The sequence below is a fragment of the Engystomops pustulosus genome, chromosome 5, assembly GCF_040894005.1.
Source record: "Engystomops pustulosus chromosome 5, aEngPut4.maternal, whole genome shotgun sequence".
NCBI lineage: Eukaryota > Metazoa > Chordata > Amphibia > Anura > Leptodactylidae > Engystomops > Engystomops pustulosus.
Window position 1 is genome coordinate 156,083,508 of NC_092415.1, and position 15,833 is coordinate 156,099,340.

At 39.9% G+C, this 15,833-nt stretch overlaps 1 protein-coding gene across 2 annotated transcripts in view; it reads right to left on the reverse strand.

Moving 5' to 3' along the window:
• Nucleotides 1-2,814: 2,814 nt before the first annotated feature.
• The window catches only part of ANO10 (anoctamin 10), a 176,530-nt gene continuing 163,511 nt past the window's right edge, over nt 2,815-15,833 (reverse strand). For both annotated transcript variants that reach the window (XM_072153531.1, XM_072153530.1), the window contains one exon: nt 2,815-7,286. Coding sequence is in view for 1 of the 2 variants with exons in the window: in XM_072153530.1 (XP_072009631.1) it covers nt 7,236-7,286 (51 nt within the window). In the remaining variant the exon portion in view is untranslated. The remainder of the gene's footprint in view (nt 7,287-15,833) is intronic.

Sequence of the window (15,833 nt, forward strand, 5' to 3'; positions counted from 1 at the left end):
CCAGTGCAAACACTTGTTACATACATGTCCAAGCCGTGCAATCCCCGAAAAAGAGGAACAGTCCGACGAAAGTGCGATCTGCGACCCTTAGTAAATGAGCCCCAATGTGTTTTCGTGGTTACAGACTACAAACAAATGTAGCGTGTAGTCAAGATCCACTGGCACCAGATAGGAGACCGGTATTTGCCCATCTTTTATCAGTTAACAAGTCAAGAGGAATTAATAATTCTGTGCAGATTTGCTTAAACGTTATAATCCTCATTAATACACAACGTGTTTGTGTTCATTGAGAATACATTTTGTAGCATATTCTTTTTAGCAGATGAATTATTTAGAGAAGTTGTCATGGAATAATCACTTTCCAACATAGAAAAAAAATGTATTAAATGCATAAAATATTAATCTAGTAGCTCATTTGGGATGAACTGAATACACAGTCAATAGTTTGACCCTGTAACACAACACACAAGTCTGAGCAGCTTCTCCCGATGATGAAGTCTGATCTCATTATGTTTTGCCATTAGATCTGTAGATTAGATCTTTTATTTTTATGCAGTTTGTCTACAAAATTATTATAAATTGGCATAATGAAGAGGGAAAAATCTGACATTAATTATGCAACATAATGTTGAACCCAAACTCCAGGTTCATACTGGACACTTTTTAATGCGTCTTTTTAGTCAAAATCCAAAAATAGAATTTGATTTATATGGGCGGCATGATAGCTTAGTGGTTAGCATTACAGCCTTGAATCCAGGTCCCCAGCGCTGCAAGTCTACATCTGCAAAGAGTTTGTATGTTCTCTCCGTGTTTGCGTGGGTTTCTTCCAGTTTCCTCCCACACTCCAAAACATACTGGTAGGTTGATTAGATTGTGAGCCCCATTGGGGACAGGGGCTGATCTGGCAAACTCTGTGCAGCGCTGTGTAATCTGTGTGTGCTATATAAGTAAAGCAATTATTATTACTGTGCACGTTTTGGTTCAAATTATCTGGCACCAAAAATTTAACCCATTTAAAAAACCTCACTCAAGTGGGCGTTGCATACCAACTATGTAACAAATGGCAAAAATTTCACTCAACCTATGTGCCTATAATCAATGGCGGATCTCATTCTACAAAAGAATCCGCACAGGTTCACAACTGACTAATCCAAGCAGGTTCACTTAGGAGGATGTCTGGAGAGTTAAAGGGGTTGTGGTTGGATAAAAGATTATTCCCTTTCCACAGGATAGGGAATACAAGCTGATTAGTGGGTGTCTGTCCGCTGGAAACCAATGATCATAGGAAATCCATATCAGTGGAGTAGCAGGTCTAGCATACGCCCTGCCTCTCCATTCACTGCCTCAGGGACAACTAGAGAAAGTAGATTACAAAAATGTCATCCTGACACATTGGGGAAGGAAGTATACCACATTATGTTCTCTTTTTTTTTTTCTTTTTTTTTTGTAGTTTTTGCAACTTTTTCTTCCGCCGAGCAAAATCAAGAGCTATGGTTAACTGTGTGGGCCAAAATTGTAGGCAAACTGCCTAAACTTCTGCTGTTATAGAGGTGGTCACCATATCTAATGATCAATTAAACCAGAGATATTTATAAGCAGCACCTGAAAATAATTGCACTATAAATAAATATGGAAAATGTGGAGATATAATTATGTATAGTTTTATATTCCCCTGGCTGATTTATGAGAGGAAATATCTCTGCAGCTGTATGAAGACCATATGGTTAACTTAACTGAGGTTCACCATGATCAACAGTGAAAAAATACTCTTCTATCAGACATGGTGAGAGTCTATGACAAGCACTGCTGGACCCCGTAGTTAGTTACTTCTTATGGCACCTGAAGTGACTACAGGATAGTTATCCAGTGCTGGAATGAAGAAAAAAAAATTAAATTACATTTTTTAGATGTTTTTTTTTACTCAAATAAGATTGAGATAAACCTGTCAACTCTTATCTACAGATTCTGATCACCAACTAAAAACACATTTGTTTGTAAGATCTTCACAGCGAGAATAATCTGATCTTTCTTTAGCTCCTTTACATCTGGGGAAATGGATTTCTTAACTTCCCATATGGTTTATCAGTAGAAAGAGGGAAGTTAGTGGTAAATATTATGGTGTAATAACCAATGATGACAAGTCGATGTATATATCCAAAATACAGAATTATAACATTTACGTCAATATGGGCCAGAATAGGATTAGACCTCAGTTACTGCAGTCCTTTACTTCCTCCGTGTTGAGAAAATTAGACGTAGGTAGGAAAGCAGAGATGGGCATATAACTAAAATAATTTGATCTTATATCTTACCTTAATCGAGAATTACAAAGTAGTAAATTGACATTAAAGATCGGCAAGTACTGTAGAATCAGCGATTCTTTAAGAGAAATCACCATTATAGATGGCTATACTGGCGGTATGGTGCCAAATGTGTGTGGCATTGTGCCGTCCATGGGGGAAAGATAGCCCACACTATCTTTCCTCATGTTTAAGGCCATGCCGTGCTGTTTCCTATGGAGAAGGGAGGGGTGAGCAGTGCTCCTCTCCAGCGTGATATCGGCTACGGCCAGGCGTGCATACATGTGTGTGAAAGCAGCCCAATGATTCTGACATTCACTTCTATGGACTAGTACTACTCAGTCTCTTTTATAGGGAATTCACAGTAATTCTGCTCATTTCAGGCTAGAAAGCAAAACTACAGCACAAGTATTATTCTAGTAATACAGCGCATGTTCCAGTATATGCAGAATTCTTGAGCTCGGGATTATCCAAAGTGTCCATTACATATGAAAAAAATAATCACACCCATGTGTCTGGTTTATTATCTTTAATTTGCATGCATTATTACAGGACAGTCATACAACAAAGTTAGTGCAGACAATATAAGGCCGGGCTTGTAGACCATGACAATGTTTCAGGTAAGTCCCGATTTACAAGATCTTTACAATACAAAGTGTAATAACCATAGAAGAGAAGAGTTTCTCTGGTATCAGAATGTAAACCAGGCTGAGCCAACGTTCATCTCATGTCCACATTATTGCTATGGAGAAACAGTGGAGACAAGGAAATTTACAAGGGTTGTCCAAGATCAGTTTTTTTCCCCTAAACACTAATGTCTATGGACTGTGTATGATATTGGAAATTATTCCCACTAAAATACCACACACCTCCCCCAAACAGGTGGATATATGTCTGTATTTCCTTTACATTTGCCAAAAATGCTAAATAGTGTGCCTCGATTTATTGATCCCACACATTTCTGCAATTATTCGCTGTAATATTTTATAAACCTCTTTATAGGACGCTGGGGGGGGGAGGGGGAGGGAGATTTATCACTGCTTCCAGTTTTCTGGTGTAGAAGCAGTGAAACAATTGCAAATCTTAGAGCAGAGCAAGAATTTGCAATTCTTACAGCGACCACACCACCTCCACGCCACGTGGGTGTGGAGGGGTAGTCGCGGGGTGCCGCGTGGCTGGCTTGGTGGCTGTTCTTTTGCGGACCTGGCGTAGTTTTGCCCCACAGAATACATCAAGAGGCTTAAGCCTTAAATGGACACAGGAGCGCTGGTGTATGATATATCTCCCCATGGGGGTTTGTTTCTAGGTGCTGCGGGTCAGGAGATGGGACCATTTGAAATTAACACTCCTCCAGCTGAGGGCAGAATGCAGAAGGTGCCACAGAAACAAAAGTACATGCACCCTCTGCATCTGTCTCCGAAACTGACGGATTGATGCTGTACAACATATTGTATGCTGTGTAAAGGTTTTTTCACACCTTTAGTCATTTGTCTGCTAATTATATAGACTAAAAAAAGAAGTCTCTGAATTCTTAACCCCTTCATGACAGGGGGGTCATTGGTGCCTGAATGTTCAGGTAAATTTTTACATTTCTGTTCTGCTCTTCTTTAAACGACTATATAGTTGGAACAGGTTTACAAATCATAAGAAAATGTTTTATTAAAGGGAATCTACCATCAAAATCAGCTTAAGAAGCCATTTTGATGGTAGAATCCCTTTAATAAAATTATTCAAAACTATAAGTTAAAGCCTTGCATGTCATGAATAAAATCAAAGTAACATTTTCTTATGATTTGTAAACCGGTTCCAAATATATAGTCATTTAAAGAAGAGCACAACAGAAATGTAACAATTCACCTGGTCATTCAGGCACCAATGACCCCCCTGTCATGAAGGGGTTAAGAAGTCAGAGACCTCTGCTCTCGGTGTATGAACAGAGAACTGCCCACTGGACTCCTAGTGATAGAGAAAGCAGAGTTGAATGAATAATAGACAAGTGATACTGCATCTACCCCCCCCCCCCACATGTATGTATCATTTATCTTAGCATGTTATAGAGCAGGAGCGCCTATCTGAAGATCAGAAGTATACCTTCTCTTATGACCTATGATCAGATACCACAAATACTGACTGAGATAGAGATTTTACCAGATATAATGATTGCACCATTTTTCAGAAGTATTATTTCTCAATAAAATCATGAATCGTCTCCATGTCCATATACTACAGATAATATCTGGAGCCTCCTGTAATAGGTAGAAATATTTTAAAAGCTATAAATGGCTTTTATTCTTCACTTCTGTCAATGAGAGGCGAAGGTAGAGATGCCTTCATACATATACAATCACTCACCATCATCATCTCTGGCACAGACTACTCACTTCCTATGACAATAAACAGTCAGTATCCTCGTATATACTTACAGTATGTACCGTGCCTTCTGCAATGTAGGTAGAAGCAGCAAACATGTACCTGGTTACCATAAAGATCTACACATTCTTGTCTCCTATTAGGTAGTGTTTTAGACACATGCAGCGTTTAAAAAAAGAATAACAATATTCATATCATTAACCATATTTTTCTGACTTTAAGACGCATATCAGATTTAGTCGTTTAAAACCTATTAAAAATTCCCTGTTGGTCACACACACAATAACAGTACTGATGCATACACATTCAGCCCTGCTACATCCATTCACTTACACACACACATAGCTTTGCTACATCCATCCTCTCACAGACAGCTCTGCTACACCCATCTATTTGCTTACACACTTCTGCTAAAACCATCCATTTTCTGACACACCGCTCGGCTACATCCGTCCTGTCATGGACAGACCTGCTATATCCATACATACACACACAGTGCTTCTATTTATACACACAGCTCTTCTACATCCATGTATTCACACTCATTTCTTATTACTTAGTCCCAAGGTCAGTATTAAGAAAACATTTCCTTCTATCCTTTCCTGACTCATAGGGTTCCGTGATGAGGCATGTGATTAGCCACATACTTCCGACCTCACTCTAAGACTACATTCACACTACCGTACGGGCAATGTATGTACGGCCGTAGGCCTGTGGCCATACATATGTCCCCCATAGACGGCAATGGTCGAACGGAGCAACACGGGGCCGCACACGTGTGACACTGTGCTGCTCCGTACACAGGGAAAAGATAGGACATGTCCCATTTTTCCCCGTAGTATTGCTTGTATGCAATGCATTTCAATGGAGAAAGGAGGGGGTCACCCCTTCTCCTCTCCATTGTGGGAGACGTATGCTCCATACGTTCGTCTAAATGCAGCCTAAGATCCAGCAGGTATTTCTCATGTCGGGACAGGAGAGAGCAGTGCAGAGGCACTTGTCTCTGTGAGATGGGTAAAATGTTTTGTCAGAGCTTCCCCGATCTCCAGGACCGTGGTCAGGGTGGTCTGGCAGTGCTGAATCCTCCTGACTTTCAGGCTATGAGATGCACCTTTTAGCAAGACTTTTTTTGCGTGACATATAGTTTAAAAAAAATATGGCAATAGTGGTCTTCTATCATGTCTGACACATGAGGAGTCTGTGAGCATAGGAGTCTATCAAATTTAAGATAGTCCGTCATCACCTAAATTCTTAGATATTACGCTTTGTCATTCAAATCAATAGCAAAGATTTCCAGCACTCAATATCTAAGAGCAGAGACAGAGAGGTTTAGACACTTTGTAGAGAGCCGCACTACATTCTACCAATGTGATGGTGTATCACATAATCTACGGGATGTAAGGCTATAGAGGATGTTTCACCACCTCCACCAACTTCAACTCTTCACTTCCTTTAATAGTCGATCCAATGATTCTGGTGCGGTCTCTGCCCTTAGCAATCACTGCTGTTAGTTTTAGCATCCAATATGCTAATTAGGCTTTTACAGTCAGATGGGCGGTCCTGTGTTGGATTAGACAACTGGGTCCTGCTAGTAACGGCAGAAGAGAGAGAAAAAATTCCAACTGTTCTGGACTGAGTGGAGCAAATCATATTACATGGTGCAGAGGTGGTGGAAGGTTCTCTTGTATTGTGCGCTCACACATGGCATTAACGCTTGCAAATGCATCAGAACAGCTGAGAGGAGGTATGAGCCTAATGACCCTGCTGTCAACATTGTGTTTACAAAACACCACGTTAACATACATGTTTGTTAACTCATGTGTTTTGTAAACGCAATGTTGACAGTAATGTAATAAGGCAAATCTCCTCTTCTAAGCTGTTGTGATACATTCAAAAACGCAATCATTAATGCCACATGTGAACGCACCCTAAGACCTATTCACTTCACAGTAAACTGCAATACCACACAAACCACGGACAGGTGAGGCACTGTTATTTGCAGAGCACAGTTGTTTTAATCCGGGACAATCGTTTAATCTAACATTATATAGTAACATGCTGGGATCCATAAATAGATGAACTGGATGGAGAACAAGTTATCTCCAAATATAAAAGAATGCAATGACACACAATTACAGAAAATACAAGAATATACAGAATTATCAGCACATGATTGACTGGTTATCCTATTTAAGATGCATTCTGTGCAGTAAAATATAGATATACTGATCTGTATGTAACGGAAATCGTCATGATATCTAATTGAAGGACATGATCATATGGCACAGGCCATACTATATGTAAACAGTCCAGATAAACGTCTGGTCACATACACTTCTCCTACTAGGATCCTCCACCAAGTGAGATATGCAGCAACAAGGGCCAAAAGCAAAATATACACATTCTCATCCCAACAAACCATGCACCAGATGTAGAACAGGAGACAATACAGTAAATACATTTCAACCTGAGAAGCTAAGCAGGACTTTGGTAAACGTGGGAACAAAGTGATTGCAAGGTTCTTGTAAGTGCAAATACTCCCGTATTACTTTCCACATTGCTTCTTCACGAGTCTATTGTGTCTTCAGTGAGGGAGTCGGAAGAAAGCTTCATTTGCTGGAAAACAAACATAGCACCAATTAGAAAGGTGAAAAGACACCAAAAATGTGCAATTCTGAATCCTAATCCTGAATATATTCATCAGTGACTTTTACAGCTCATTTATGACTGTAGACAAGCCATGAGATTCTTATTAGTAAGACTTGATGGACCTGCGTACTATTCCAATCTTATCTACTAAGAGTCTTCTTGACTTAGATAGGAAAATAATGATGTACATTCTGTTCTGTTCCTATGGCGAGTCACTGCTGCCTTGGTTTATAGCATGTGGTTACCGCCAATCAGTGGTCACATTGCTGGCATCACTGCTCCCAAAAAAGCTGCGATTCCAGGGGCTACTGTGGGTATGCATTCTTTTTTTTTGGTTAATTTTAGACTATTAACAGAGATGAAAGACAAAAATTGCAATCCCTCTAAAGGGAATTTGTCCTATTTTTTAAACCAAGTTGTTGGTGAACTTTAAGTTATGTTTCATAATTTTTGTTAACATTTTCATGTTAGTACAAAATTCTTGCCATTACAAGTAAGGTAGACAGAATTGGAGCAGAAGATTACAGTTCTTTAGAAAATAACAGACACCAGTCACTGGGGGCAGTTTTCATTAAATATTTGTAGAGATGAGCGAGCACTAAAATGCTCGGGTGCTCGTTATTCGAGACGAACTTTTCCAGATGCTCGAGTGCTCGTCTCGAATAACGAGCCCCATTGAAGTCAATGGGAGACCCGAGCATTTTTTTTAATAAAACTGAACAGTAAAAGAACAGTGCAAAAAAAAATTTTCAGATGTTTGCAGATGTTTTACTTGTAAGAACACATTGAAATAACACTATTCTTCACTTTGCAGGTGTTCGCGCGTGTCTCCCGCTAAGTTAGGAGATGTGCACGAACATCTGGAATGTGAAGAATAGTGTTATTTAAATGTGTTCTGCCCTTAAATGGTCCTGTATTCACTGTTTTTAATGTTTTAATTCTATTCTTCACATTGCAGGTGTGCGCGCGTGTCTCCCGATAGGTTCGGAGATACGCGCGCACAGCTGCAAAGTGAAGAATAGAATTAAAACATTAAAAACAGTGAATACAGGACCATTTAAGTGCAGAACACATTGAAAGAACACTATTCTTCACATTCCAGATGTTCTGAACATCTCCTAACTTAGCGGGAGACACGCGCGAACACCTGGAAAGTGAAGAATAGTGTTATTTCAATGTGTTCTTACAAGTAAAACATCTGCAAACATGTGTAATATTTTTTTTTTTACAATAAAAATACTTTTATTCAATTTATTTTATTAATTTACTGCTCGATCTCGAGCCGGCGAGATACTCGTCCGAGTAACGAGCCGGTCCGAGTATGCTAATACTCAACCGAGCAGTATACTCGGACGAGTATACTCGCTCATCTCTAAATATTTGCCATCCTTGCCACTTTTCATAAGGTGGGTATGGTTCCTGCAGGGAAAACCCGGACCCTCGGGCCACACCAGATTTACAAACTCTCATGCCAGTTTTCTGGTGTGAAAGCTCGCTACAACTTTCTCCAGATTTCTTATTCGGTTAGTATCCTACTCCATATTTATTATGGTGGCTTAAGCCGCTTGATAAATGTGGTTTTATTTTTGCACGTGAGGTGTGAATGTCTGGAGTGGACTTGTTACCCTTTGACTTAAAAGAAATCCACCATTCGTTTTTATGCATTTTGAACCAAACATAACTTGAGAATGCAGTTTTTGAAACATATCTTGGTTTCGCTCAAAAAACAATTATAAAATTCAGGACCTTGGGAAAGCTGGATGCCCTGGCTGCCAAACAAACACATTACTTCCACATACACAGGAGCTGCCTGAACTGTCCACACAGGACTACTCAACCTGAGCTGGATGACTCATATACAGCAGCCGGGGTTTGGTGCAGCGATTGATTACTTCTGCCTGTCAGGGACAACATAGTGATTATGTATTGTCAGCTTATGCTGGGCTGGACAAGACTGTATCAGTGAATAATCAGGGTAAGTGGAGAAGCGCAGGGCCAGCCACAGTAGCGACAAGCCTCATTGTCATAATTTTATAATAGTCATTTTCAGCAAAAAAACATTCAGTTCAAGGATTAAACAAGATATGTGTCTGCAATAGTGTAGCTCCAGCGTTCTCAATGTATATTTGGTTCACAATGCATAAAAGCAAATGGTAGATTTCCTTTTAACGTTACTGCGATTGGAGGACTCGATTGTATTTGCACCTAAATTGGTGAGTTTTTAAAAAAAATCATAACTCTGTGTAGCATTCACACTGCAGTGATACATTCCTGACCACGTAGAGTATAGCACTTTATGACAGAAGATCACTAAACCAAGTTTTCTTGATGGCTGTTTAATGGGATAACCAGGCTATCTGGACATCGCTAGCCAAGAAGAAGGTACCTAAGGAAGGTCACGTCTGTATCGCTTGTACTGGGGCACCTTCTGTATCATTACAGGAGCTGACTTCATTCTGTACGTTGTGCTTGCTCAGCTACACTGGTCTATATTTTACACATGAAGCCACAGGCTCTGGCCAGTTGATGTTTAACTAACAGACTATGAATTTGTTAGGGTCAGCACGGAGAAAGTTATTCATTTTCCGCTGCAGAAATAACCTGAGGTCATCTTGGGCTTCTCTTGAGTCACAACAATTTACTGAAGGACACTCAAGACACAGAAAAGTATTGTATCTTACATATATCGTTTAGCTTGCAGCAAACCTTTTATTGGCAGCAATTCTGGCAAAACCATAATGATTAACCACAACATACAGACACATAAACCGCAAAAGAAATAGAAAATAATAGCATTGTTGTAGGATTCTCCTGTTCATGAAACATGCATAAAAACCAGAGTTGCGCATGCTGCATTTATCTCTGATAGGATCACATTGGATCAATGGACTATGATGAACATTTAATAGCCAACAACAGGCTGAGTCACAGTTCTGCCTTATGTACTGTAGACCGGACATGTGCGAGAAAATCGGTCATGGGGAAGGGGCCTTAAATGCACCTACTTTACCCACCAAACAAGTTAGGCCCTATTCACAGGATAGGGCCTCACTTGCTGATCAATGGGTGGGTCTAAGGCATGAGACCCCCACAGATTATGAGAATGGGGGGTACAATGATGTCCATGGTACCTTCATCAGACTCCTTGTTGTTCCCCGAGTGGAGCTTGGCAATCTCAGTCAGCTCCATAGAGAACGGACATGTGCAGCCATCTGCTCCACTCATCTCGGGAACGACAAGGGGTCTTGCGGAGGTACCTCGGACCCTGTTCTCGTGATCTGTGGGGTTCCCCATTCACTTCCATGGGCTCATGCGCAGGGCTGTTGATTCCATGTCCCTGTGCATGAACCTACTACATGAGCCACAGAAGATATGTCAGGTGCCTATATTGCAGTCTGTACAGTCTTTCATTATGGTCATTGGCACATGTGCAGCACTCAAAAGCCTATAACACAAGGGACAAAAGTCCTTGAGGCAATTGTTTGTGGCCCGTGAAACTGCACAAGTCATGGCATTAGATAAAGCTCTGTAGAGCCGGATACATTACAATAGAACGGACATTTGTCTCTTCTCCGCTCTATGTTTCTTCATTCATTTTGCGTCTTAAGACTTAAGACTCAAAGGATCCCACGTGGAATGAGGTGCTCTTCATTTATTTTGCTCACAGAGCATTATCTACACTGAGTAGCCCGCGGGGCTAGCTATGTATTTACTCAAAGTAAAGACTCAATGGAATGAAACACACAGTAATGACACATATATATTGATTATGAATTATTAGCATTAACACTAAGGAGTAAAAACGTCTCACAGAACAAAAATAACATATAATTATTAATATCATTCTACAATCAAACATCCTCTTCCCTTACAAATTATTGTGTGGATTGGGTGAGGCTGGAAGCACCTGATTACAGAAATAGAAGCAATGACGTGCTAGACGGCAGCTTAGGTTAACATTAATTGTACTTATTCTCATGCAGGAATTTCCGGAGACCATGTTCATTGTGCTAGACTTGTCCTCTATGGGAAACTTTTTTCTACAATCTCCTTCCTTTTTGGTTCTTTGAAGTTTCCTGCATCCTTTTAACACTAGACATGATGTACCCACACATTCAGTACAAGGGGCAACAGCTAATATTTGCACATGAAGGTAGAAAGTGAGAAACATAAAAAAACATATCTAAAATTAAGTTTTGACATTTTATAAAGTCACTCTGGCCAAAGTGAAAATTCTGTTATGCTACCAATGGGGTCCTCCCAAAACCATGTATGGAAACAGATAGGCACCCAACATACCAGGAGTTACTGTTCTTCACTCCTGATACAGTATATTTTGTCATCCAGACATTGTGATATATTAATGGAAACAGTTATGTTTTTATATCCTCTTGCTCATATGGCACCAACCTATTCTTCAGTGCTGCACAGAGATGATCATTTTTCTCATCAGAACCATATGGGGTCACAATCTGTATTCCCTATCTGCTTCATAGAAAAAACATTAAAGGGGTGTCCACATGAAAGGCGAAAACAAGCTGATTGGTGATAGTCCAACGGCTGGGAACCCCAGCATGTATCTCAATAAGGCCGGGGACACGCGTGGCATTTTTTGTAGTGTTCCTGCTGCGATTTTGAATGTGTTGAAAACACATGCATTTTTCAAATGTTTTTAAAAACCCAACGCTTGATGTGCGTTAATTGCAGGCAGCTGTGTCTCTTGGAATTTGTAAAAACGCAGTGACCTACTCCCGGCTGTTTGTGCACGTAATCACAGGCGTTTCAAAACGCAGACCACAAACACATGCCTTTTCAAAAACGTAACTGCTTTGAAAAAGGCAATGAAAAAGCACCTCAAAAAATGCAGGGTAGAAAACACCAAGTTAAAATACTTTAACCTTAACCGCATTGAAAAAGCCAATATGCAAATATGATGCATTTTTCAAGGATGAAAAAGCGCAATGAAAAAAAAGCTACAAAAACGCCATGTGTGCCGCCGGCCTAATGAGTGAAGTTGAAGGGCGGCCTGAGTACTGCCGCTCCTTTCACTGTATATATGAGTACAAGAGACAGCATGGGGAATGGAGCATCAGGATGCATATATTTATCTCTGATCTCATGTGACAAGGAAAATATATATAAGATGATTTGCATTGTGTTTCCTATTTACGCTCCATTTACAGGCATGTAATGATTATTTATCAGGGAGGAAGAAAGTATAGACACATAGAGATTATTTTCTACATCTATATCCCATAGACCATGGTTTCCATAGCAGGAGACAATAATTACTATCAACTATCAAAAGACAAACAGGAGCGGACTGCGGCTGCTTGTTAAATAAAAAATTACATGAAGCCCTATTGACATTTTAAAGATAGGAGAAAATATAAGCCTCCAGGATGAAAACCACCAGCCACAATCTGATCTCTCTGAATCACATTTGATAAATCAATGGTCAGGTATCTCTGCAATGCCAATTAGCTTCATTGGAAACATGCTTGATGCAGTGCGGCTTCAGTGTCGGCTAGCAGCTGGAGAGAAGGCAGGAAATCGATAGCCGAGCTTTCAGGCCGTGGCATTGATTACATTTTCTACATTTCAGCTGACTTTGGCATTAAGAGCAACTTAAAAACATTAGAGTTTAACTTCTCTACAGGAGGTGATAACAAACAAGAGCAGAATGGCAGTGCCACGACACAAATAGTGCATTACAGATTTAAAGGGAACCGGTCACCTGGTTCAGGGCACCCCTACCACAGACATTTCCATATGCAGCTGTCCCATCTATTTCTATGTGTCACATGTACCGTTCACCACATTCATACTTACTGTTTGAATTACATTTTGATATGCAATTAAAAGGCTGTGGAGAGGAGATTGGCCTGCTCACGAAGTGTTAACATAACGTTCACATAGTGTTAACATAGCAATTACTTAATCGCAATGTTACCGCAATGCAATCAAGAATCTCCTTTTCAAAACATAACTCAAATACTACATGTGAATGTGGCCTTAAAGAGTTTGTTACAAGTGTAATTGACAGGATAGAGTATTACAACTGGATCAGTGGAGGTCCAATTGCTGAGCCCACTGATGAGAATGTGTTCCCACTAACTGATGGATTGGCAGGTCCAGTATGCATCCAAGTTGGCGTACAAGTCCTGAAAGAATGGTGATTACCTTGAAAACGGCAGTAATTGTGATTTTCCCCTTCACATCATTTGGGTGTGGAGGGTGTGTTAGAGGCAAGGCTGGCACGGGGTTCCTGCCCTCCCTAAACACTTAAATATTCCCCATTGAATGCTCGGAGGTTTTAATACAAAACTACTACAGGCCCTAGCCAATCCTGGACAAAACCCAACACTTGGCGATATCAAAGGTAGGCCATCAGGTCTCATAAAAATATAGGTCATGGCAGTAAAAAAAAAATGTAGGAAATACGGACAGATTTTTAAAGACTCAGTTTCCAAGTTCAGGTTTTTAAATTCAGTTTTTTTTTCCCCCTTTTTATTTATTTCATTGTTTTCCACTTATACGACAGCTACAGTACAAAAGACATGAACACATAAGGTCATGCACATATGCCCTCCTCATGTACTGTATGCAATTGGTCCATATGCAGGGTCTGAAGCGGGGCACACGCGGTGATACAACAGGGACTCAAGTGTCTATACATAGGTATTTTTATTAGGACAGATTCCACAGGGATAAGTTATGCAGAATCATGTCTATGGTAGGCGCCACAGGCCCAGGGCATCTCAGAAGTTTTCCTGTACCATTCAGTCTACACTCAGTTTTTAATGCCAATACCAGGCATGGATTATAAAGCAAGAGAGGACATAAATGATGTGTTACTCGTCCTTCCTACTTTCACTCCACTAATGGTTTATATTCAACAACTTCAAACAAAAACCTGAACATGGAAACCGTCAAGACACTCTGCAGCCTCAGCCATGCCCCAAGGACACTTGTTAATATGGAACAAAACTTTATTTTCTTTATCTTTTTTTTTTAACACAATAGTTCTTGTTTTTCAAAAAATATTATAACAATTAGTAGTAAAGATGTCATAAATCACCTACATGTCATCAGAAATTGACCTATTAACTGATTTTAAGTTGATTTTCTTGATGATGCCATCACCATGGGCCATGAAAGAAACAAAACTACAAGGTGTATTGCTGCTTGACAATATACTGGTAGTGGTTTATTAGGCCAATTGCTGATGACTGGTTCCCTTTAGTTTGTGTTTATTTTAGTTTTAGTGATGATATATTATAACAGTAAAGTATACACTGTAGTCCACATAGCAAAGAGAAGAGTATACAGTGAAATACCTTCTTCACAGGTTATATATGGTCAGGTGTATAGATGATTAGAAACTGGGGTAGTGTTCGTGGCAGTTTAAAGGGAACATATCCCCATATTTTTAACAAATACAGCTAGTGACAAGTTCCCATAGAGTCTTTTAGCTAATAATTATTTTTCTAACATCCCTATAAAATCCACTTTATATTCTCATACCTGGTATCAGAGGGGGTGTGTCCTGCTCAGCCAGCCCATTCCATTTACTCCTCCACATGTCCTCAGCATTCAGCACTTCATGTCATATGACCAGAGGGATGTCATCTAAGGTTCTTTACCCAGTAATATTTGCAAAGTCAACCCCATGTATGTGATCACATGAAATCACAGCATTACTCCACTGACTTCTACTCCTCCCCATGCCTCCATGTGATCAGATACATACATGAGGTAGATTTTGTAAATGTTACTAGGTAAAGGAAATGACTTTAGATGACCTCGCCCTGGTCACATGACATGAAATGCTCAATGATATAACTGCAAGGCACTGTGTAAAACATTTGAGATATTATTAGGGGTAGAAAATGCTAAGTAAACAGAGTTGTATATGTCTGTAGTTGAATTGTGACAGACAGTCCCTAAGTACTATTTCCATACAGCAGAATTTTGTTGCATTGAGACCTGTCAATCAGAAACAGTCCAAGTAAAATTAAAATGCAGGATCCCATTAATATCATTGGACTCACCTCAGGTAAAAGACAGATTTTTTAACATTGCAGCCTGGCAAAGGAACAATTTAGAGATAAGGGCAATGCCTTTAAATCATAGTTTTTATGACATTTATTTTGGGTGGGTTAATTTAAATGGCAAATTCATTTTAATTGCATATTTAGAGGATGACCAGGGAAGCCACACTTTTTGGGATTTTAAAAAGTTAGCAGAGAGAGCCATTTCTAGGCTAATTTCCTAATTGTAGGCATTGGGGGTCAAACATACTGTTAGGTTGTTTAGATTGTGAGCCCCATGGGGACAGAGACCAATTTGACGTGCTTTGTGCAGCGCTGCGTAATCTGTGTGCACTATATAAATAAAGAATTATTATTATTATTTACTAAGGGCCTGAATAGCTATTTTTCGTCGGGTTTCCCGAATATTACCGATTTGCACCGTTTTTCCCTGAATTGCCCCGGGTTTTTGGCGCACACA